This window comes from Podarcis liolepis, assembly GCF_965112155.1.
Source record: "Podarcis liolepis genome assembly, chromosome: 15".
In the NCBI taxonomy this organism is placed as follows: domain Eukaryota; kingdom Metazoa; phylum Chordata; class Lepidosauria; order Squamata; family Lacertidae; genus Podarcis; species Podarcis liolepis.
The window spans coordinates 46,040,952-46,065,570 of NC_139566.1; the positions used below are offsets into that span (position 1 = coordinate 46,040,952).

At 48.6% G+C, this 24,619-nt stretch overlaps 1 protein-coding gene across 2 annotated transcripts; it reads left to right on the forward strand.

The window, feature by feature from the left end:
* Positions 1-58: 58 nt before the first annotated feature.
* Positions 59-21,532, forward strand: TPST2 (tyrosylprotein sulfotransferase 2). 2 transcript variants are annotated; one of them, XM_083476737.1, is made up of 7 exons: positions 59-309; positions 15,670-15,759; positions 16,451-17,376; positions 18,907-19,105; positions 20,186-20,236; positions 20,756-20,804; positions 21,047-21,532. In XM_083476737.1, exons 3-6 carry the CDS (start codon positions 16,538-16,540, stop codon positions 20,783-20,785), a joined length of 1,119 nt encoding a protein of 372 aa, XP_083332863.1. In that variant the 5' UTR covers positions 59-309; positions 15,670-15,759; positions 16,451-16,537; the 3' UTR covers positions 20,786-20,804; positions 21,047-21,532. The 2 variants fall into 2 exon arrangements, with proteins under 2 accessions (XP_083332863.1, XP_083332864.1); XM_083476738.1 differs by lacking the exon at positions 59-309 and adding an exon at positions 1,155-1,411.
* Positions 21,533-24,619: the final 3,087 nt, after the last annotated feature.

Consider the following 24,619-nt stretch of genomic DNA (forward strand, 5'->3'; position numbering starts at 1 on the left):
GATGTATCGCAATGTTGACAACCAGGTATCGCCCGCCCTAATCCCGCTGAGCTGCTGGGAGGAAGGCGGGTTGCCATCTTTCGAAGAGCGAAAAAGAGGAGCCCTTTGCCGACTCCTCCTTTCGGCAAGAAGAGGCCCGGGGGCCCCACGCGGCAGGCGGGGGCGGCGGGCGCGTTCCCGCTCCCGGTTGCGCGTGACGTGGTCTCGGGGCGGGCAGCGGGAGGAGCGAAGGAGGCGCCGCCGAAGCCGCCCGCCGCCGCCGCCGCCCGCGCTCCTCTCTCTGCTGCCCGGCGGCGCCCCAGCCAGGCGGTGAGTGCTCGGGGGTCCCGCAGGAGGGAGATGGGGAGGGGTCGCTCGCCCGCCCCCCCGGCCCGGCCCGCGGCTTCGGGCCCCGCAGGATCGGAACATGGCGGGGGGGGGCCGCCGGTGAGACAGGACTCCCCCGTCCCGCGAGCTCCGTCTCTTTCGCCAGGCACATGGCGGCCCTGATGGGGGAACTGTCCAGCCTTGTGCGCGGAGAGATGCGCTGCCCTTGGGAAAAAGCTGCGGGAGAAGTTGAGTCGAGAGCAGAGGCCTTTTGCTGCTCAGGACGGCCAAAGCGGCGCCCCCCCCCCCGCCTTAGGCCGTTTGGCATCTCCGACCTGGGGCGGGGGGGGGGGGCAGACACGACTGGGCTGCGCTTGAGCTGCGCCTACCCTCCAGGCTGTTGGTTTCTGCACTGGTGGGGATGCGAGGGGGGGAACCCTGGTACCTGGTACTCAGCCACCCACGGGTGTGGCTCCAGGCCCCCCTCTTCACCCCACGGGTGCCCCCAGCCTGGACACCTTCCCTCTCTCCTGTCTGGCCTTTGGCTTCCTGCTGAGCCCACCAGCCTTGAGGAGAGGGGCTTGTGGGGCCAGGGGGGTGGCTTGGGCAGCTTTCAGGCCCTGCTCTCATCCTGGGGAGTCTTTTCGGGCCTTGTCAATAAAGGATTGTCCAGCTTGAAGACAAGGGTTTTTCTCGGGCTACACAAGTTGTGGGCTAGGAGCTTGTGTGGCCTTATGTAGGCGACTTCCTCTCTCTTCCCCTGCAGTTGGGCAGGAACAGGGTGTGCTGCTGTGCAGCCTGAAAGGGACCTCCGCCTTCCTGTGTGAGAGCAAGAGGCTCCAGTCCCTTGTGGTGGTCACCAATGCGCCGAGGGAGCGAAGGTTGCTTGTGCGCATGACCCCGAGGCCACTGCATGCTCCTGTCTCCCTGCTAACTGATCAGCAGAGGGTGAGGAAAGTCACAGGACAATGGCCTGGGGCTAAAGGAGGAGCTGTGGCTGGAGCAAAGGTTCCTGTTACCCGCCATGGCCAGCCAGGTGCCCCCGGGAGAAGCCCACCAAGAGGACTGCCCCACCTGCTGGTCCCCCAGCACCTGCTCTTCCCAGGTGGGCTGCTGCTGACCCCTGAGGTTCCATGCAACCAGGTGTGGATAGACCTCTCCTTTTCAGAAGCCACCCAAGGCAGAGCCACCAACACATCAAGTGACAGGGAGGCTCTGTTAGGTAATTCTGTGTAGGGGCGCATGTTTCAAGGGCTAGGATACATTTTTAAGCAGGGTGCTGAGAGTTGTGAGGAGACCCCCATTCCCCTCCCAGAGCTACAATTTGCAGAGTACTGTATTTTTTTCTCTCTATAAGACTCACCTTTTCCCTCCTAAAAAGTAAGGGGAAATGTCTGTGCGTCTTATGGAGCGAATGCAGGCTGCGCAGCTATCCCAGAAGCCAGAACAGCAAGAGGGGTTGCTGCTTTCACTGCGTAGCGATCCCGCTTGCTGTTCTGGCTTCTGAGATTCAGAATATTTTTTCTTGTTTTCCTCCTCCAAAAACTAGGTGCGTCTTGTGGTCTGGTGCGGCTTATAGAGCAAAAAATACGGTAGTTTAACAGCCTCTCCCTCTTCGTAGGGAATTTTAGATGGCAACATAGTGCTTTAAGTAGCATTTTTGTAGTGGTATCCTAGTGCTTCAAATGTATGGCATGAAAGTGGCTCTCCTCTGTCTTGAATTTGCCATCCGTTTCTTAGGATGACTCCATAGTATTGTGAGAGGAAGATAAACTCTCTCTCTCTCTCTCTCTCTCTCTCTCTCCATAGCTGCACTACAGGCAACACCATCTTTTTCTTTGCTAAGAAGCCCCAAATTCTTTTGCTGTCCCATGAAGGCAAGGAACTCTTTCAATGTTTCTTCCACCTTTGCAGCATCCTCTGTTAGACTCTGGGATTCTCTCTCTCTCTCTCTCTCTCTCCCCCCCCCTCTGTTTCTTAAAACTATTTTCCATAACATACTGTATATGGGAGGATCTGATTTCATAGCCAGTATGCTTACAATTAACAATGTGCGCTATGAGAATTTGAAGGAGAAAAACATTTTCCTTTTTATTCCGTATCTCCAAATGATTTTCATTGTTTGGGACAATCCCATTAAACAAGAACAGGTTGAATCTTACTTCCCTCCAATGATTATTATTTTTTCAACTTAAGAGTCATAATCCTAGTCCTCATGGGTTCAGGGCTACCCAAGTGGCTGTGGTGGTGAAAATAAGTGCCTGACAGGCTGCTGTTGGTGAGGTGAGGGTGCTGGTGGGAGAAAATGGGGTACAGTATAGATAAGTGGAGAGGAAGCAAATCCTGTGCCAGGATTGTACTTTCCTGATGAAAGATGCCTGGGACCTTCTCCTCTCCTCCTGTCTTCACATCACGTGCTCCCCCTCCCACTTTGCCGTGATGCTGTTCCCCAATTCTGTGGCTGCCTTGTTCCAGGCCATTCTCTTGGCCTGGCCAGCCAATACAGCTTACAGGGTCTCGGGTATCAGCCATTTCTGATGGAAACACTGTTTGCCCTGGTAGCTCCCAAAGCCTTCTGCTCCTTTTGTCTTTCAAAGAAGATGAGACTGTGACCTCAGCCCTACAGCGTGCAGGACACCCATCACTTTCGTTTTAATTGCTGCTCTGAAACTTGCATCCTTTGGGAAACAGCCCTGTGCAACCCAGAAGCTTCCTCGCAGGATTTTGACTGCTTGCCGTGCAAAAAGGGGTAGTGATGGGGGAGGAGCTGATGCTTTGGCTTCACGATGCTGCACTTCCTCTGCCTTGCGGATATGCTGTTTGGGCTTGGCTGGCCTCCAGAGGAAGCCTCTCTGAAGCTGAGTGTGCAGCGGCTGCCTTGCTGCTCTTCTGCTGGAGGCCATTTAGCAAAAGCGGTGTCTTGGATGGAGTGAGCTCCATGAAGCCAGGGGGCTTGTGGAGAGTGAGTGAGCAGCTGGCTGCCAGGGGGCTGTGGTGGGGCAAGCCACTTACACAGCAGACGTGCCCGGGGCCTCCCTGGCATCATCTCAAGCTGTTCCACGTTGTCACTTGTGTGCCCAGGTGAGCAGTCAGGTGATGCATTGCTGGGCTGGCACACTTGATAACAGCAGTTCAGCTTGCAACATTTCTATTGCTCTTTTGTGAGGCCAGGCGTCATGGAAATTCCAATAGCAAACTCAACACAACCATTTCCAACTGATGTAGATTTATATTGCCCCAACTCTCTTGATAATGGGGGATTTAAATTCAATTGAGCCTCTGTTTGCATTTCTGCAATTTGCTCTAGTGATTTCAAAGCCTGATTTTTGTTTGTTTGCCCCCGTCATAGATGGATACGGGCCTGACGAGGTGGGGTGTCTTTGTATGCTGTACTGCATTTTCCCAAACCTTCATAATCAGCAGTTGCACCAAATCCGAACTGTACCATCAATGAAACACTGTGAGCAACTCTTAGTTCACAAGGGATTTGGAATAACCACTGTACTGTGGGTGGATTAAATGCTGCTGCATCAGCAGGTTATCTCCTGAGCTTGTGTGATTTTTGGTCATTTTGCAGTGGAAGAGACATGGGTTCCAGCGGAGACTCTTGGCTGCTGGACAGGAAGACTTCTTTGCCAAACAATAAGAAAACAGGGAATGATCTGCACACAGCAAGCAGGACTTTCAGCTTGTGTATTTATTTTTTAAATAATGTAGCTTATTTGCAGGTGGATATTATGAAACATGGGCACGCACTCATGAACTCTTTCTGATGTCTCTTGGGAAGTCACTGATAGCCATGCGCCAGTGTTTTAATTGCCTGGGATAGTGATGGCCAATCTTGGTATTGTTCACCTGACCTGTTTTGTTGGGGGTTGGGACGTCTCCATAATGAAATCAGAGCAATCCATCAGTGAATGCTTCGTAAATATGGAGCATGTGTATTTGAGTTTGGATTTGATATCCGGCCTTTCACTCCCCTTCAGGAGTCTCAAAGCGGATAACATTCTCCTTTCCCTTCCTCCCCCACAACAAACACTCTGTGAGGTGAGTGGGGCTGAGAGGCTTCACGGAAGTGTGACTGGCCCAAGGTCACCCAGCAGCTGCATGTGGAGGAGCGGAGACGCGAACCCGGTTCACCAGATTATGAGACTACCGCTCTTAACCACTACACCACACTGGCTTGCAGATGTGCATCAACTTATGGCAAACCCAGACCAAGAGAGAGCTGCAATACTTGCAAGCGTGGACTCTCTCACACAGACTTACAAACAAAACCTGAAAATATTTTTGAGGAGGCCAGCAGGTGCCAACTAAAATTGCTCTGGGGGCCAAACCCAGCCCCTTTCCTGGTCCACGTCTGTTTCTATGTCAGATTGGGTTCATGCCCATCCTCTGGCCAACTCCATCACTAGCAAAGTGCCACGATAGCTGGTTGTCCCAGTTCCACTGCAGCTGTGTTGGCATCCCTTCACCCTCATGTTTCCTCCTGGTGTTCCCTAATTTAGAGTCAAGGAGGGAAGCAGCATGTATTGCTGCACTCTCTGTCTCTGTCTGGCAGTAGCAGGGATGGAGGCATCAAAGAAAGGGCTGCTCAACAGGTCACGGCGTAGCCTGCCCCATCCAAGGGTTGCAGCCCTGAAAATTAGCAGATACTGAGGGCTTCTCCACACTTACCTTTCCTCCACACTTTCCAGGCACAGCCCACGCTTTGAGGCTCCAGGTCTGAGTGTTCTTTTTTTGCCCCAGAGCTTTCCACATGAAAAACACAGAAATGGAGGAAATGGCAATCTTTGTTTTTTTTTGTTTTTTTGTTTTTAAATGATATTTATTAAGAATTTTAGAGTTACAGAAAAAACAAAAAAGAAAAAGAAAAACTAGAAAAACAAACAAACCACAATCAAACAATACAACAACACAATCAAAAGACAAAAATAAGCCACAAACATTTAAAAACAAATCCAATATTCTCCAATCCTTAACTGTCATTACCTTCTTTCTTTGACCTCCTCACTCCTCCCTTTTTTTTGTATCCTAGTTATTAATTGTCACAGCAAATCCTTTCCATTTTTCATAATATTCTGTCATTACATTACCTTAATCTATTTTAACCTTATCTTACTATAGAAGACCCTAAAACTTAAAACTTAAATCTTATTTCATAACCATAACATATTCTTACATAATTCTTTTAACAATTTTGCTAAAGCCAAATAGTTTCATTCCAGCATTTTTCTAATGTTCATCAATTTTATAAAGCAGTCCTAATAAAAAAAAAAATTCTTCCAATCTTCATCCAGCGTCTCTTCCTCCTGGTCCCGGGTTTTGTCAGTCCTTTCTATCCCATCAATCAAGCGCATTAACCTGGTAATCTTATGTCTGAGGCCCTTAAGTCCCTTCCATGTCCCTTCCGCGGCTCTTCTTCATATTTATACCTGTACTTTACTTTGTCTCCTGCTCCTTTCACTCGTGGGAACTCCAACTTAACAGTGTTTTTGACCCTTCTCGACAAATTAGTCCCTTTTCCATATTCCACACAAAACCCCATATGGTATTTAAGAACATGTTTCAAAGTCCCTCCAGAATTAAGAGCCCCCACAACCCCAAACATATCACGGCCCATTGCCAGACGTGAAAAGTCCAAACATCCCTGCATAGGGGGGTCTATCCAACCCCCCATTTCCAAACCAAACCAAACTTTATCTTTCCAAATCTGGCTTTTTCCAAGTTCATTTGTCAAATCCAAAAACTCACGTTCCTGCTGGGCCACAACTCCATCCATCTCTGGCGCCGGAGGTTCAACAACATCCTCTTCCTTCAACTGGTCTGTCAGAGCACACTCCTGATTTGATTCCTGGGTGGGCTCTATATAGTTTCCCACTACCTGTCCAAAGTTTCTGATCGCAGCAGTCATCAAGTCCGTCTTCTCATGTATCTGTTCCAATAGGGCACTTGTTTTGCAAAGAGCACACACCAGAGCCTCTGAATACATTGTTCTACAAGGTCAGAAGCCTATTCCCACGATCATAATCTTGTTGCAGCTCCCCGATTCAGATTTAATAACAGTTTCACAGGCTCCCTCTAGGGGAAGAACTTCTATTTGTTCTTTCTTTTAAAGGCAGATCTAGCAACAAAGTTTCCTTTTTCAGATATTTTGTCAATATTTGTTCCTTTAAAATGCGAAAGAGAACAATGGAATCACTATGTTTCTCTTCATTTAACTATCTGTCAAAGACGTTTGTCTCTGGTCAATGAGCTTCCCAATGAACGTCAGTCCTGACACCCGGCTCCCAGGATCAAGACGGTGGAAAATTACTTTACTTTACACTCTCTTCTGCAGGTTTAAACAGTCCGGAAAAATTCCCCCCTCTTCTCCTGCTTCCGAAGGGGGTTCAACAATTTTAAATGATGAAAATTAATCCTTCACAAGCGATTTTCTGAACTCTAGCTTGCCATGTCTTTGCTTTAATCTATCTACAAGAAACGGAAGGCTGACGTCCTGTTTAGACCTTCCCGTTTCAGTGCCAAATTAATATAAATTTCTTAGTCCAATTTTCCTTCTAATCGCAGGTCATTATTTAAAGTCCAATTGTCCAGAATTAAAGTACTCATGGGTGATTGTTTTAAAAGCCAAATTGTCCCAGGAAAAAGGCAGCACTCTCCGGCAACGGCTGTGCGGCTTCGCTCCACGGAAGAAGCAGTTCACTCTCAGCACCGCGCCACTTTCCCATCTTCGCTCCGGAGCCCAGAAGTGGGTTCCTTTGCGGGTTGGGGGGCGCTAAAGGTGCCCGTCGAGTCCCATGGTCACAGGCTTCATCCGCCTGTGATTTTTGAAAGGGTCCCCGCTTCGCCGTAGCGGGAAAGACCCGTTTTCCGTGGAGCTAATCCCTCCGGATCAGAGGGAATCCGCCATTACCTAATTGCTCTTTGTTGTGCTTCAGCTTCAGACAGTAGGTTTTTGAGGGGAAGGCTCCAAGTCAAAAGCGAGAGAGCACTGGGACACAGAGAGCTTGCAGGGCAGCAGCTGAAGAAGGAGCAAAAAGGGTTTTCTTGTGTGTGTTTCTTTGTGGGTGATTAGCTGCTCTCCCTGTGCAAAGGTCAGAGGGGGCAGGGTTTCTGTTGAGTCAGGTGATTAGCTGTGGGAGGAGCTTATCAGAGCTTGCAGATCACAGTTTGATCCATCTTTTAGATTTAGGGGAGCTAGTCTCAAACGTTTGTTGGGGGAGACCTAGGTTTTTTTTTGGGGGGGTTATTTGTCCTGTCTTCACGCTTTTTAAGATGGAGGGTGAGGGAACAGCTGCAGTCACCTGCGGTTCCTGCGTAATGTTTGCCATCTTGCCAAAGGTTGCAGGCAGCTTTACCTGCAGCAATTGTATGTTGATTGCCCTCTTAGAAGACAAAGTCCAGCAACTGGAGGAACGTGTAGCTACGCTCCAAAGAATTAGAGAGCTGGAGCTCTTCTTGGAAGCAACAGAGCACACTGTCTCCACCAAGGAGGAGACAGGGGACACCCCTGAGAAGGAGGCTAGTTCACCAACACAGGTGCCAGATATATGGAGAAACGTGACTCAAAGAAGTAGGAGGCCCAGGGTTCGCTCTGATTGTTTAGAAATACACAATCGCTTTGAAGTCCTCTCCCCTAGCATGGAAGACAAAGAGCAGACTCCATTTGAGGATCTCTCCCTCATTACAGTCGATCAGGTATATGAAGACGAGCAGCAAAGTCAGTCCTCAGGGAATGTACAGGCGACCTTGGAACGGACAGCTCACAGAAGAACCCCGACCAAACCTAAGAGGAGGCGTGTAGTGGTGATAGGGGATTCCCTACTGAGGGGAACAGAAGCAGTGATCTGTGGGCCTGACAAGATGTCTCGGGAAGTGTGCTGTCTCCCCGGGGCTAAGATCCAAGATGTAACTGAACGACTGCAAGGAATCATAAAACCCACTGACAAATACCCCTTCCTCTTGGTTCATGTGGGAACCAATGACACTGCAAGCAATAGCCTCCAGAAGATCAAAAGAGACTACGAGGCTCTGGGTAGGAAATTGAAGCAACTAAATGCACAAATTGTCATCTCATCTGTCCTCCCAGTTGAACGACGTGGCCCAGGGAGAGAGGGAAAAATAGTGGAAGTGAACAGCTGGCTTCGCAAATGGTGTAAACAGGAACGGTTTGGATTCTTAGATCACGGACTGCAGTTTCTTGAAGATGGACTTCTGGCAAGCGATGGGCTGCACCTCACAACGGTTGGGAGGAATGTTTTTGCCAAAAATCTCAGAAACCTCATCAGGAGGGCTTTAAACTGACTAATGTGGGGGAGGGAGACAGTGCTCCTGAAGGTAGGAGTCTATCAATTGATGAAGATGATCATCCAAATGTCATAGACCAAATGGAGCAAACAGCACGCAGACCTAGTGGTGGGAGGAAAAAATCCTTAAATAAGAGACACGGGGGAATGATTAATGGACTTCAATGTCTGTACACTAATGCGCAAAGCATGGGAAATAAACAAGATGAGCTTGAGCTCTTGGTACAGCAAACTAAATATGACATAATAGGCATCACTGAAACCTGGTGGGATAAGTCCCACGATTGGAATGTAATAATGGAGCGATACAATCTATTTCAGAGAAACAGACCAGACAAGAAAGGAGGAGGAGTGGAGTTATATGTCAGGGATGTGTATACCTGTGAAGAGATCCAAGATTTAGAACCTCAAAGCCAAAGTGAGAGCATTTGGGTCAAAATTAAGGGAGAGAAGAATAACAGACCTCATTGTGGGAGTTTACTATAGATCCCCAAGCCAAACGGAGGACATAGATGATGCCTTCCTGGAACAGATGGCCAAGCATGCAAAAGGAAGGGAGATAGTAGTAATGGGGGACTTCAATTACCCAGATATTTGTTGGATGTCAAACTCAGCCAAGAGCATAAGGTCAAACAGATTCCTCACTGGCCTTGCAGACAACTTCATTGTCCAGAAAGTGGGAGAAGCAACAAGAGGAACAGCCATTTTAGATCTGGTCCTAACCAATGTTGATGACCTGGTTAGTGGGGTAGAAGTGGAAGGATAATTAGGCGCGAGTGATCATGCTCTTCTGAAGTTTACTATACAGCGGAAAGGAGCAGCCAAGCATACTAGGACTCAATTTCTTGACTTTAAGAAAGCCGACTTCATAAAACTTAGGGAAGTGCTGGGTGAGATCCCATGGACAGTAATACTAAAAGGAAAGGGAGTTCATGATGGCTGGGAGTTTGTTAAGAGGGAGATAGTAAAAGCACAACGTCAGGCAATACCAATGAGACGGAAACATGGAAGGTGCCTAAAGAAGCCAGGGTGGCTATCTAAAGAACTTTTAACTGAGTTAAGATTAAAAAAGGATGTGTACAAAAAATGGAAAGGGGGGGGGAACCACCAGAGAGGAATTCAAACAAATAGCCACCACATGTAGACACAAAGTCAGAAAAGCTAAAGCACAGAATGAACTCAGGCTTGCTAGAGAGGTTAAAAGCAACAAAAAAAGCTTTTATGGGTATGTTCGTAGCAAAAGGAAGAACAAAGAAACAGTGGGGTCACTCAGAGGAGAAGATGGTGAAATGCAAACAGGGGACACAGAAAGGGCTGAACTCCTCAATGCCTTCTTTGCCTCAGTCTTCTCCGATAAAGAAAACAATGCCCGACCTGAAGAATTTGGAGCAAATGATTCAGCAGAGGAAATAACTAAGGAGATAGTACAAGAATATTTGGCTAGTTTAGATGTATTCAATTCTCCAGGGCCAGATGAAGTGCATCCAAGAGTATTAAAAGAACTGGCAGATGTGATCTCAGAACCACTGGCAGTCATCTTTGAGAATTCCTGGAGAACAGGTGAAGTCCCGGCAGACTGGAGGAGGGCAAATGTTGTCCCTAATTTCAAAAAGGGGAAAAGAGAGGACCCAAATAATTATCGCCCAGTCAGTCTGACATCAATACCAGGGAAGATTCTGGAGCAGATCATTAAGCAAACGGTCTGTGAGCACCTAGAAAGGAATGCTGTAATCACCAATAGTCAGCATGGATTTCTGAAAAATAAGTCATGTCAGACTAACCTGATCTCGTTTTTTGACAGAATTACAAGCCTGGTAGATGAAGGGAATGCAGTGGATGTAGCCTACCTTGATTTCAGCAAGGCATTTGACAAGGTGCCCCATGATGTTCTTGTAAAGAAGCTGGTAAAATGCGGTCTTGACTATGCTACCACTCAGTGGATTTGTAACTGGCTGACTGACCGAACCCAAAGGGTGCTCATCAATGGTTCCTCTTCATCCTGGAGAAGAGTGACTAGTGGGGTGCCACAGGGTTCTGTCTTGGGCCCGGTCTTATTCAACATCTTTATCAACGACTTGGATGATGGACTCAAGGGCATCCTGATCAAATTTGCAGATGACACCAAACTGGGAGGGGTGGCTAACACCCCAGAGGGGACAGGATCACACTTCAAAACGACCTTGACAGATTAGAGAACTGGGCCAAAACAAACAAGATGAATTTTAACAGGGAGAAATGTAAAGTATTGCACTTGGGCAAAAAAGAAGAAGAGAGGCACAAATACAAGATGGGTGACACCTGGCTTGAGAGCAGTACATGTGAAAAGGATCTAGGAGTCTTGGTTGACCACAAACTTGACATGAGCCAACAGTGTGACGCAGCAGCTAAAAAAGCCAATGCAATTCTGGGCTGCATCAATAGGAGTATAGCATCTAGAACAAGGGAAGTAATAGTGCCATTGTATCCTGCTCTGGTCAGACCTCACCTGGAGTACTGTGTCCAGTTCTGGGCACCACAGTTCAAGAAGGACACTGATAAACTGGAACGTGTCCAGAGGAGGGCAACCAAAATGGTCAAAGGCCTGGAAACGATGCCTTATGAGGAACGGCTAAGGGAGCTGGGCATGTTTAGCCTGGAGAAGAGGAGGTTAAGGGGTGATATGATAGCCATGTTCAAATATATAAAAGGATGTCATATAGAGGAGGGAGAAAGGTTGTTTTCTGCTGCTCCAGAGAAGCGGACACGGAGCAATGGATCCAAACTACAAGAAAGAAGATTCTACCTAAACATTAGGAAGAACTTCCTGACAGTAAGAGCTGTTCGACAGTGGAATTTGCTGCCAAGGAGTGTGGTGGAGTCTCTTTTTTTGGAGGTCTTTAAGCAGAGGCTTGACAACCATATGTCAGGAGTGCTCTGATGGTGTTTCCTGCTTGGCAGGGGGTTGGACTCGATGGCCCTTGTGGTCTCTTCCAACTCTATGATTCTATGATTCTATGAACTTCAAAGTGCGGACCATGCAGGAAATGGTGAACTGAATGAGGAGCTCACCAGGTAGCCCAGAGATGGAGAAGACGTTGGCCCTCCATATGCTGTGAGACTTTTAACTCCCATCAGCCCCAGTCCATAGGGCCAGGGTAGAGGATGATGAGTGTTGTAGCCCCTCAAGATCTGGAGAGCCACAATTGCTCAGCCCATCTGTAGGCCAATTCCCATGGGGGTGTCCACAATGGGAGTTCATTGCCACCTGTTTTTTTTCCTACCCTCTTTGGGGGTAGGTAACTCTCACTGTTTGGTTTCTGCTCTGTGAAGGAGGACACTTGGAATATGCTGGGGGGGGGGCTCTGATTAGTCTCTTTTACTGTCCTCTCACTTTGTAAGCCAAGAGGCCTTAACTTGGACCTTGCGTGGCAAACTCCTTGCCTGCATCGTGGATGGTTCTCCTGTGGGCAGAGAGCAATTTCTCATCAGCAGATGATCTGGGTTGCTGCCCATCCTCTACTGCTGTCAGTAGTTTGGACTGCCTTGCATCTTGTTGGATGGAGGGTGCTGCCTTGAAGCAGAAGGTTACAAAGGCAGGGCAGCCTGGAACTCGGAGGGAAAGCTGTGCCCACAAAAAGTTCCAATCTTGATCTGCAGGCAGGGCTGGAAACGTCTCCCGTCTGAAACACTGGAGCCCCGGCCTCTGTCCTTGTAGACAATATGGAGCTAGGCAACTCCAGGGCACAATTGGTTATAAGGCAGTGGGGGCCTTTTGTCCTTTCCTGCTTGTGGGATCTCTGCCTTCCCTCAGCAATCCCAGAGTGCCTGGCCTCGTCTCATGGGTGGCAGAGCAAGTGGCATATTCCACCTTGGCAGGCTTGGTGGTGTGCAGAACACCTGCAATCGAAGACAAGCTTCCTGCTGTCTTTTCCCTCCCCACCATCTCACTCGCTCCTTCTGGAACAGGAGACTTTTTATTAAAGGGGGAAAGCCTTGCACCAATTTATTACTTTCAAAATGCCCTGGAGTTTAAGCCGGATAATGAAATGCCCTTCCGATCACAAAAACTCCCCAAGGCAGTCCACAACTGAGTGCATTTGCACTCAGCAGCATCTGTTGAATCATTGCTGATTTTATTTAAACCTTGCTGAAGAAGAAGCTGGCGTTTGTTCTGCCATCCCTGGTGAGGTGCTTTGTAGGAGTGCATGGAGAACGTCCAAAGGGTCCTCTCCTATGAATATCTCTTGGCAGTGAGCTGCACGGCTCAGAATTTCCTTAGCAACAAGCACATGTGACGGTTCTAGAGTATCTCCATCCATTTGAACTACTTTTTGAAAAGTCTGTAAGGCCACAAGAACACGTGGCCACAAGAACATAACCCTTTACTACCTTGTTTGCAAGTAGGACACCAGGGTTTAAGCAGATATATTTGGAGACTTGCTGGACTGCACAGTCAGCCCTTCTGCTCCTCCAGCTCTTGGTAAAGGAGCCTAGTTTACAAGTTGGGACGGATCTTGCGTTAATGTTCTCTCTTTTGGGGGGGGTGCGATTGCAGGAGAGATTCAGCAAGAACGAGCTTATGCTTTCCCATTTTCCCTAGTCTGCATCTTCTCCCAAGGAACATGCCCACCTGCCATTCTCCCCAGCCAAGCTCCGTGATCAGAACAATGGCCCGTTTGCAGGGCATGAGGGACTCAGAAACAGCAATTCTGGGGGAGAATTGGTGGCAGGATGTAAGGTGACACACCTCTCCCTTTCTACCCTCTGAGTCTCCCCTGAGTTGGGAACATAGCTCGGGGCAAAAGTTCCCAGGTTCATTTGGTTAGTAGCTTTAAGACTGCAGCCTCAGTTTACTTTTGTTTCTCTCTATGTGTAACCAAGAAAGTGAAGTTGAATCACTCATGAGTGTGCATCAACTAAACACGTGAACTATCCCCTTAGAAAAGCATTGTGATCTGAGTTTCTGGGAGGAAATGAAATGCATAGTAAATAAATTGACATGTCTTCTGCTTTTTGGCATTTGATCAGTGATGGCTGTTGCAAATACACACGTCCTGTTTGATATTGCGGCCATATATGTATACGTGTGTTTAGGTGTAAGTGAGTGCGTGAACTCACCCCAAATAATGCCTTAGGTCCAAACTAGGTTCCGTGTCAAATGTTTCTTTGCAGAATGCAGGTTTAAATCGCTCCCCTGACACTGCTGTTTGTATTGGGAAGAAAGCTCCCATGGGCACCAATTTTGTGTTTTTATATTTTAAACCACCCTGTGATCCTCGGATGAAGGGCAGTATAGAAATAACAAGAACAACAACACCCCAGTCACATCTCCAGTTAAAGGGAGGAGCAAGGAAGCAGCAAGTGATGGGGAATTGGGAGTAGGGGATAGAGGGGGACACGACAGAAGGTGTGCAAAGATGTGTTTATGAAACCTTTGGGCAACTCCCCCCCCCCCGATCTTCCGGGTGGCTCCCACCACTTTCCACCTGTGCCCTTTGTGCTGTTCTATGCGTTGTGGTTCTTGCCATCTTTGTCTGCGGAGCCTGTGCAGGTACCCTGTGAGCGAGGCTGTTAGCCAAAGCTTCCCTCCTGAGCTAAACACATGCTCAGTTGCTGTAGCATTGGGATGACCTCCTGTGCTTCAGAGAGAGTTTGTTATTATCAAGATGCTGATGCTGCCTTGATGATTGCCAGACAGGCCATCAGGGTGCGGGTCTGGCCTTCGCCAAAATGGTGCCCTCCAGACACTTACTAGCTGGTTCAATGTACCTTTAGGAAATTAATATTAAACCTCTGTTGAGCATTCCGCTTTTGATTATTTTATTTTTATTTATTAAATTTGTGTACACCCCATACCCTTAGATCTCAGGGTGATTCACAACATAAAATGACAATAAAAAACCCACTTTTGATGATATTCCACATGTATTCCCAACATTTAGCAAAACAAACAACACCGAATGTAGCTGCTTTGTGCTATTCTAAACACAATGGCTAAGTGGATGAGAGCAGATTTCTCTGAGATTGCAAAGAGGAAGTTTCTTCTTTGAACTGCTGACAGGCCTTTCCCCCCTTAAGTCATATTATACATATTTGTGCGTGTGCGAATCTATAAATAAGAGGAGGGAAGGCTGCTCATGGCTGAAGCCCTTTAAGGGATGTTTATGTCCCCTGCTTTGCTTCACTTTGTACAACATGGCTGCCCCAGGTTGCCATGGTGACAGGCTTATTCTGTGGGCTGCGCATTTGAAGGGTCCCTTTTTTAAGATGGGGACAAGTCAGTGCCTGCCGACACCACACTTTAACCTGGGGTAGCTTCCACCAAAAACATTTAGATTGCCTTGGGCCATTTGGAGTGAATCTGTAGTTGTAAAGAAGCCCCAATGATGAACCATTTAGACAATAGTTATTTGCCTCCCGTTCTAACTCAAGTGGAAATTTTATGTGTTTTTTAAAAAATTGCCTCTTGTAGGATAAATACACTTTTTGCTACATTTTGCCACACATTGCTACTCCTTGGCTGGCCGTCTAGCTTGTGGTAACATTGCCAAGCGACCGAGGGCATCATGGAAAATCTGGCCTTCAGAATGACCTCTAGCGAGATGAGGGCTCTTATCATGTGTCCTTCTTCCAGCTTGGGATGGAAATGATCACATAAACAGCAGCAGGGTATTTATGTCTGTTCAGCTGGATGCATAATTTTGTGGAACTGGGATGTGGAACCTCTGTAGCTCTCAGGATGTTGGGAGCTGCAGTCCTGCAACCTTTGACGTCCTCCATCCCTGAATTACAGTGTTAAGCTATATATAAATGGTTCAACAACACGGCTGCTTGTTTGCACACCCAGCGCTCGGTTTGGTGTTGCAGATGCAACCCGCTTTTGTGTGGGCTTGTGTCATAACTGCGTGTCTTGGGGTGGGTGGAGGAGGAGCCCAGCGGACTGCTGCTGAGAAACAGCACCCATGCTGCCGAGAAGGGGAATCTCTTGCTCCTTGTGGCTCCAAGGCCCCCCCCGCCTCCCTGCTCAGCATCTGACTGACCTTGTCCTTCTTCCCTCCCTCCCTCCCCACCACAGAGAATCTCTCTCCCGCCTGGGTGTTTTTGGAGAGCAAGGAGCAGCTAGCAAGCCAGCCAGCCAGCCACAAAATGAACTTCCCAGACCGAGGTGAGCACCTGGCTGCCGTAATGGATGTGCTGCCATGTGCTGGCAGTGGGCGCATGAATCTTTGATGGCTCTGCCGGCGTTGTTCCCCCTGTTCTACCCCCCATTTTGTGAGATTAATATTTGATCACGCTCAAAAGCTACCAGAAGCCATTTGGAGCCGGCTTGGTTATTGGCACGGAGGCCCAGCGGAGCATTGAGAGGGAGGCTGCTGTGCCGGGGGCGGCGGGGGGGGGGCTGTGAGCCAGAGGGCCTGGCTGGGCAGAGGTATTTGAGTGGGGGTCCCACTTTCTCACGGAGGAGGCTCTAGTCTTGGCTCAGACAGGGGCTCCAGGAGTGGTTCCCTCCAAGAGTTCAAGGGGTCTATCGGCAGTCAGCCTTGGGGGGAGTGTTAGAACTGGATGAAGAGAAGGTCCAGAAGGTTCAAAGTGGTTGAGCACCTGCTTTGCATGCAAAACATCCCAGGTTCAATTCTGGCATCTTCTGGTAGTACTGGAGGAAAATGCTCTTCTGAAAATTTGGATGGCCGTTGCCAGTCAGTGTAGACAAAACTAAAGTAGATGGACCGCTACTAAGCAGTTTGGCTCCCTTGTTCTCCCCATAAAGGAATAGAATGCAATGAAAATATTAAGCTAAATGCCCAAAGAACAAGTTTCCATCCCTGTCTTGAATGGTTGGCTTCTGTCCTTTCCAGGGAGTCTGTGGCTTGGTCTTCCATCCTCTGAATGCTGAAAGTGAGGAGAGCACCTCCGAATCCTGGGCCCATGTGGATGGGGAGAGGATGCGGGTGACCATGAGGCGGGTTCTTATGGGGGTGGGCTTTGCCATTGCCCTGATGGTCTCTGCCCACCTGGGCCAACAGATGCTGCAATGCCAGCACATACTGGGCCAAGGCGCCAACCGGGGACTGATGCGCCCGGAGAACGAGGAGCTGGTGATGTTGGACTCCAACCGGGTGGAATACCGTTACAGCAAGGAGATGCCTCTGATCTTCATCGGTGGCGTCCCCCGGAGCGGGACTACACTGATGCGTGCCATGCTGGATGCTCACCCGGAAGTACGCTGTGGGGAGGAGACGCGCATCATCCCGCGTGTGCTAGCCATGCGTCAAGCCTGGTCCAAATCTGGCCGGGAGAAGATGCGCTTGGACGAGGCTGGGGTGACTGACCAAGTCTTGGATGCCGCCATGCAGGCCTTCATCCTGGAGGTGATTGCCAAGCATGGAGAGCCAGCCAGGTACCTCTGCAACAAAGACCCCTTCACGCTCAAGTCCTCCCTGTACCTCTCCCACATCTTCCCAAACTCCAAGTTTCTCCTGATGGTGCGTGACGGCCGGGCTTCCGTCCACTCCATGATCACCAGGAAAGTCACCATTGCCGGCTTTGACCTCCGCAGCTACCGGGACTGCTTGATCAAGTGGAACAAAGCCATTGAGGTGATGCACTCCCAGTGCTTGGAGATTGGGCTCTCGCGATGCCTCCCCATCTACTATGAGCAGCTTGTCCTGCACCCCCAAAAAACGATGCAGGCCATCATGGAATTCCTGGACATCGCCTGGAGCGATGCCGTCCTGCACCACGAGGAGCTGATTGGGAAGCCAGGCGGAGTCTCCCTTTCCAAGTGAGTGTCTGTACTGCAGCCGCGCTGCAGTGTGCATTCCTAGCACACTGGCTGTCATCTCCGGAATTGTCACGCCTTAGTTCACACACAATATGGGATAGGGTGCAGCTGAGTCTTAAGAGCATCTCCTTGGGTGCAGAAGATCCTAGGTTCCGTCTCTGCTGATGGCATCTCCAGAGAGGGCAGAGAAAGTCCCCCATGTAGAACCCTGGAGAGCCACCGCCAGCCAGCAGAGACAGCACTGAGTTAGACTTTGCAAGGGAACATTAAAACGTGATTGGAGGGCTCTCCTGTCCATTGAGAATCTGGCATGGGAGGGACGAAGAGCTCCATCTGTCTTCCAGGTAGGGCCCAGGGAAGCTGCTTTGCTACAGCTGCAGGAGGGGGCTGCAAATTTAGCTCTGGAGACTAGCAAGGAAAGTCATAGGGGAAACTCACTTCTTAAAACTCACACACAAGGAGCTGTGGGAGGCAAAGTCCCCCTCAAAGCCTCCCTGTGATGACTTGCTTAATTTATATCCTACTTTTCCTCCAGCCTTGCTGCTTTTCTAGCTTCATAGCTGTTTCCCCTCCCTCCAGGCTCAGTGTGGAGTTTCTGATCTGACCTCCTCATCTGTTGCTAAACTCACACAAGTGCTTAATTCACCTGGCCTTTGTTAGTGTTTTGCTGGGTGCTTCCCTGCCTGGGACAGCCTCTTGCTTTGTAGAGCTGGGCTTCCTTGCAAACTACCTTTAAACTTATATAGCCGTGGGGATTGAGAGCCTTGTTGCAACAAGGGCACGTGGTTCAGCTGTGGACCAGAGACAGTGGTGATGACAGGAGGGTTTGGATAGTTAAGCACCTCCTATGAATGCAAGCTTGTTAAAATTAGGTAAAGGTAAAGGGACCCCTGACCGTTAGGTCCAATCGCGTACGACTCTGGGGTTGCGGCGCTCATTTTGCTTTATTGGCCGAGGGAGCTGGCGTACAGCTTCCGGGTCATGTGGCCAGCATGACTAAGCCGCTTCTGGTGAACCAGAGCAGCGCACGGAAACGCCGTTTACCTTCCTGCTGGAGCGGTACCTATTTATCTACTTGCACTTTGACATGCTTTCGAACTGCTAGGTTGGCAGGAGCTGGGACAGAGCAATGGGAGCTCACCCCGTCGCGGGGATTCGAACCGCCAACCTTCTGATTGGCAAGCCCTAGGCTCTGTCCCACAGTGCCACCCTCGTCCTGGTTTGTTAAAATTAGCTCTTGCCTAAACCTATGCTAAAAACTTTTAAATTGAAGCGATGAACTGCATTTAAAGCTTAAACTGAGCACTAGGCTTAAACTTCTGTTTGTACACTGAATTTTGTCCTGGCTCAATTGCTGTGGCCTTCTACGGTCATTTAGCAATGGCTACAGTAAAGAGAAGCCAATTAAGGGCCTCACAGCGAAAACTAGGGACTGTGGAAGGTTGAAGAAATCAAGAGAGAACGTGAGCAGGTGCCACCCCTTGCCTCTCTGCTCTAGCCGGTTCTTACTGTTTTCTTGCTATTGTGCAGGATTGAGCGATCCACGGACCAGGTGATCAAGCCAGTGAACACACAGGCCTTGACGAAGTGGCTGGGACACATCCCGGCAGATGTGCTGCAGGACATGGCTCAGATTGCTCCCATGCTGGCCAGGCTGGGCTATGACCCCTATGCAAATCCACCCAACTATGGGAATCCAGACCCTCTGGTGATCAACAACACACACAGGGTGAGTGCCACTAAGCCTGTCATCCTTCAGGTGACGGTAGCTGGGTTGTGTGGTTTCCACCAGATCTATGCCATGTGATAAAAGATCCTGTAGCAGATCAACTTGTCTGGCTTTTAGCATTACTAAAGTTTGTGTTTATGGTGCAGCAGTTCAGTGACAATGCATTCTGCTCGAGAACGTGCTTTTTTAAAAAAAAAAATAGCACGAAGCCTTCATTGTTCAAGGAAAGGGAAACAACTAGTACAATATCAAGAAAGGCAGCAAAAGTTCTTACTCTCCTCAGGGCTGTAAGATAATGTACTGGTGAAGATTTGTGATCAGTTCTCCTGTTTAAATAAATAATTATGCAGTTGCTGCGGCAGGGAAAGGTTTTCTGAATGTGATCAGAGCAGCTACGCTGATCTGATTCATACCCCAGAAGGATCCAAAGAGCCCCTGCAGTCTAGATCAGGGAAAGGGTTAATCCCCATTGCTACCAAGAATGGAGCACTCTTCCCCCCCCCCCCATGAAAGTACATTAAAGAGTTGTGGGGTGTGGGGTGGAGTTTAAGCTCCCTGCAATACAAGCTGATCTGGTAGCCTTGATATTTTGAACATTCCAGTTGTGTTAAGTTGGGCAGAATTGGGAAGTGCTTGTCTCTCATTCCTAGCATCCTAGTGGCTGAAGGACCCCCATTTCTCAAAGCTAGAAGATACACATATTGTTCTCTATCTGAGCTCTTCTGTGTTCCTCTGAGCAGCCAAAGGTGTCTTCCTAGAGGTCAAGAAGAGCCTCTTCCCACTTTCCCCATTTCTCCAGTTCACTTCCTTTCCATTCTGTGATTTGCAGCCTTTATTGTCCTAATTACAGTCAGTCATTGCATTGCATAATATTGACTAGAATCCAGAATGGGCCAGCATTATTGAGGATAGCCAGCTTCCCAACTGCGCAGAGATATTCTGCAGGAGTAATCACTCATGCTGTGGCCAAAGAGCAGCATTCAGAGTGGAGGTGGACTCCGTGAGAGTTGAATGTGAAATCAGAGGTGTGGAAATATTAGGCGGGCAGGGGCCTCACCTGACCTTTTGCTCTTTGCACAGGTTCTTAATGGGGATTTTAAAACGCCTGCCAATCTGAAAGGACACCTCCAGGTGAGTTCCCCTTTCCCGGTCACCTTTCTTCATCTCTTCCGCTCTATTCTCTGTTGCCTCTATGCTTGTGGGGGCCCCAAGACCCAGGAATGTTTTGGACGCTCCCTCCCAGGGCAGCTACTGAAGAGAAACTGCAAATGTCCTCTTTCCCCCTTGCCTTGATCTCGAGGTTCTGCACTTTGGAACTGAATTGCAGCCATGTTTAGGAGATCATCTGGGACTCTGAAATGTTCTTCCCATGGAGATTCCCCCTTCATTCTCTTCTAATTACACATATTTGTAAACAGAAAAGAAAAAAAGCTCCATCATGGTGAAATGTATAATTCTACACATTTTTAGGCAGCTTCGACTTTTTCTAATTGAGATATCAATTCTGCAGCACATGATATATAGAGGGTTGATTTAATATTTTGGCAGACTAACTTTGCTCCTCCTTGGCCAAGTTTAGAAAGGCAGAGTTCCCAGTGTAAAAAGAGCACAAATAATATGCTATTTTTTCTGTCTTGTGTCTTTTTGCAGGGTGCACAAAATACTACTGCTTTTCACTGACAAAGCTAGTGATTTCCAGGTACGTATTTGAGAAGGTGAGCAGATCTTCTTGCCAGGGTTGTAGAACTTATTTCTCTCAATTCTCAGCTTCTCTAAGTTTATAAAAATTAGGAGTGGGGGGATATGTCTGAAAGCTTTGCCTTGTAATCCTAAACTTATATATTTTGGGTGGCAGCACTGGCATTAATATAATAAATATCAATAGTTTGGCATTGAGTTCCAGGAGTAACTTTTTTCTGCCTTCCTCTTTGCCTCCTTTAGATGCAAATTGCTTCCCGTTGCTCTGAGGAGGAGAAAATTTGCAACCAGCAACAGTGGAGCTCCGTTATCCAAGCATATTGCTTGCTACTGATATTGCCAAATCAAGTGCTCTCTGTGAAACACCTTTTGTGTGTGTATGTATGTGTGTGTGCATTTATTTGCCAGGTTTGGACAATTCTGACTCCCTTGTTTGAACACTCCCTGTGGTAAAAGGGTGAAATCTGTGGAAATAAAAGAGAACCACAAAGTATATTGGAGAAGATTTTATAGTGGTCTACTGGGGACCTTTTAAAAGTGTCTTGTAATTTTTGTTCTCTAATTTGCAGACCTCAGATAGCTCCATTAATATAACCTCGTTACAGCGCTTTTGTCTTATAGGCAACAATCCCAAATTTGCCTCCTTTTAATTATCTCATTTGTAATTTACAAAAATAAAATAGATTTATTTATTAATTCTTTAATAAATATATGAGGCTGTCTCCTTCACATGTTGCCTTCCTTTATTTCACCTGAGCTAAGAATGGTTCAGATACAAGTGCTGTAACCACAAAGCCACTCTTTACATAGAAGATTGTTCCTGTTGTCATCATATTGAAATTAACCCCCCCCCCCCCCCGTTTGTAGAAAAGAGAAAATGTGTGTCTGTCTCTGTAGGCACAAGTGTGGCACAGAACTGAATGATAGGCAGGGAGATGTCTATAAAGCTATAGCAGGACTTGGTGACTTTCCTGGTTACTTTGAACTCTTCTTACTTGCAGACACAAGGAGAGTGGGGCAGAGAGAGAGGGAGGGAGAGGGCTCCAGACTAGGGTGGTCAGGAGGGCCATTTGTTAGGGGCCCAAAGCAGCCGAGGGCCCCTTGCCCTAAGAGTGCTGCCCTTTCTACTTTGCACAGAAGAAGCTCAGGTGCTGCCAAAGATAATGATCCATTTGTATGCCCTGCCTCTTCCAGGTTAAGAGGCCCACTCAAGGTGCTCTGGAGCCAGCATTGCCCAAGAATGTGTGTACTCATGGGGAGCACACCCCTATTAAAAAGGGCAAAATAGTGCCACTACATGGGGGTCACCACCACCAAAGGCTGTGCCAGCATGAAAGGTACTCCAATACACTAACGCCATCCTCTCCCTGCACAGCTCTGCTTCTTTGCCACTGAACTAGCGGGGGCGGGGGGATTCCTCTGCAACGAGGGACAAACCCTACCAAGACCCCAAACAAGCTTCTGCTTGCACACCTTTGACGGCCTCTCCATCCCTTCTCATCAAACAATCCCTCCTCACCCCTTGCCAGCCCACCTTGCTAAGCATCTGAAAAGTCTCTTCGTGTCCCCTGTGTGATGCACCAAAGCAAGGGCTGCATCTGTTTCATCCTTTAAGGGCCTGTTGTGTCAACGCCAATACTTCCTGGCCTGCAAAGTGATGCCAGATTGAACAGGAAATGTAGCACCAAGGCAGAGAGACAACAACTTGGTATCACATAAGCGGAGCTCTTATCTTCCATTCACCTAAAAGTCTGCAGCTTTTCTCACCTTCTGGGTGACAACCAAGTTATCAAAACTGGCAGGGGAGAGGATGAGAAAAATAAAACTGCAGCAGCAAAAAAAAGCTAATGTAATTCTAGGCTGCAGCAACAAAAGTCCAGACCCAGGGAACTAATGGTGACACCAATTCTGCCTTGGTCAGACCTGGAGTCCTGTGCCCAGTTCTGGGCAACACAATTAAACGAAGGCTCATGGCAAGCTGGAAGGGTGCGCAGAGGAGGGTAGCCATGCTCCTTAGGAGGAACGGTTCAGGGAATTGGGGATGCTTAGTCTGGAGTAGAAAAGGGCGAGAGGGGAGAGGAAAGCCACCTTCAAATATCTGAGGGGCTGCCATTTGTTTTCCATAGGACCCAAACCAATGGATCCAAAGTACAAGTAAAGAGAACTTTCTGAAGGTGCTGGACTAGATGACCCTCTGGACCCTTCCAATCCTACATTTCTATGAACTTGTCCCATTTTGGTCTGTTGCTAAACCAAACAGTTGCTGCATTTGCTTTAAATAACTCTCATTTGCAGACATTTATCTAATCCTGGGACAGGTAATCTGTGACCCACCAGATAGGACAACTTCCATTACCCCTGACCAACAGCCACCAGGGGCGCGCGGATGGGATGGAGAGTGAGAGCTGCAGTCCTGCAACCTTTGACATCCTCCATCCCTGAATTACAGTGTTAAGCTATGTATAAATGGTTCAACAACACGGCTGCTTGTTTGCACACCCAGCGCTCGGTTTGGTGTTGCAGATGCAACCCGCTTTTGTGTGGGCTTGTGTCATAACTGCGTGTCTTGGGGTGGGTGGAGGAGGAGCCCAGCGGACCGCTGCTGAGAAACAGCACCCATGCTGCCGAGAAGGGGAATCTCTTGCTCCTTGTGGCTCCAAGGCCCCCCCCCGCCTCCCTGCTCAGCATCTGACTGACCTTGTCCTTCTTCCCTCCCTCCCTCCCCACCACAGAGAATCTCTCTCCCGCCTGGGTGTTTTTGGAGAGCAAGGAGCAGCTAGCAAGCCAGCCAGCCAGCCACAAAATGAACTTCCCAGCCCGAGGTGAGCACCTGGCTGCCGTAATGGATGTGCTGCCATGTGCTGGCAGTGGGCGCATGAATCTTTGATGGCTCTGCCGGCGTGTTCCCCCTGTTCTACCCCCCATTTTGTGAGATTAATATTTGATCACGCTCAAAAGCTACCAGAAGCCATTTGGAGCCGGCTTGGTTATTGGCACGGAGGCCCAGCGGAGCATTGAGAGGGAGGCTGCTGTGCCGGGGGGGCGGGGGGGGGGCTGTGAGCCAGAGGGCCTGGCTGGGCAGAGGTATTTGAGTGGGGGTCCCACTTTCTCACGGAGGAGGCTCTAGTCTTGGCTCAGACGGGGGCTCCAGGAGTGGTTCCCTCCAAGGGGGTCATCAGCAACTCTTCATTTTGGGTAGGGCTGGGGAAATGTTGTCCGACTTCTTATAAAAAAAATTCTGCTCCTTTATCCCTTATGGGGTATCCAAGAGCCCATACAGAGAGAGTCCTTATGTAGGTTCTCTATTGGTACGAGAATATTGAGAAGCAAAGCAGCTAGTGAGCGTGACCTTTATTAAACTGTTGCAACAGGGTCCTCCATCCCCCCCCCCCCAGGGAGAAAGGAGAGGAACCCAGAACAATGGTGAACAAGCTCTTATATTGTTATTGTTTAGTCGTTTAGTCGTGTCCGACTCTTTGTGACCCCATGGACCAGAGCACGCCAGGCCCTCCTGTCTTCCATTGCCTCCTGCAGTTTGGTCAAACTCACGCTGGTAGCTTCGAGAACACTGTCCCACCATCTCGTCCTCCGTCATCCCCTTCTCCTTGTGCCCTCCATCTTTCCCAACATCAGGGTCTTTTCCAGGGAGTCTTCTCTTCTCATGAGGTGGCCAAAGTATTGGAGCCTCAGCTTCACAATCTGTCCTTCCAGTGAGCACTCAGGGCTGATTTCCTGAAGAATGGATACGTTTGATCTTCTTGCAGTCCATGGAACTCTCAAGAGTCTCCTCCAGCACCATAATTCAAAAGCATCAAT

Excerpts from the sequence above, each read along its gene's own strand:
- TPST2 (XM_083476737.1), top strand. The coding sequence starts at position 16,538 with ATGCGGGTGACCATGAGGCGGGTTCTTATGGGGGTGGGCTTTGCCATT. Across the intron at positions 19,106-20,185 it reads TGATCAACAACACACACAGG|GTTCTTAATGGGGATTTTAA; the intron begins GTGAGTGCCACT and ends CTCTTTGCACAG. Across the intron at positions 20,237-20,755 it reads ATCTGAAAGGACACCTCCAG|GGTGCACAAAATACTACTGC; the intron begins GTGAGTTCCCCT and ends GTCTTTTTGCAG.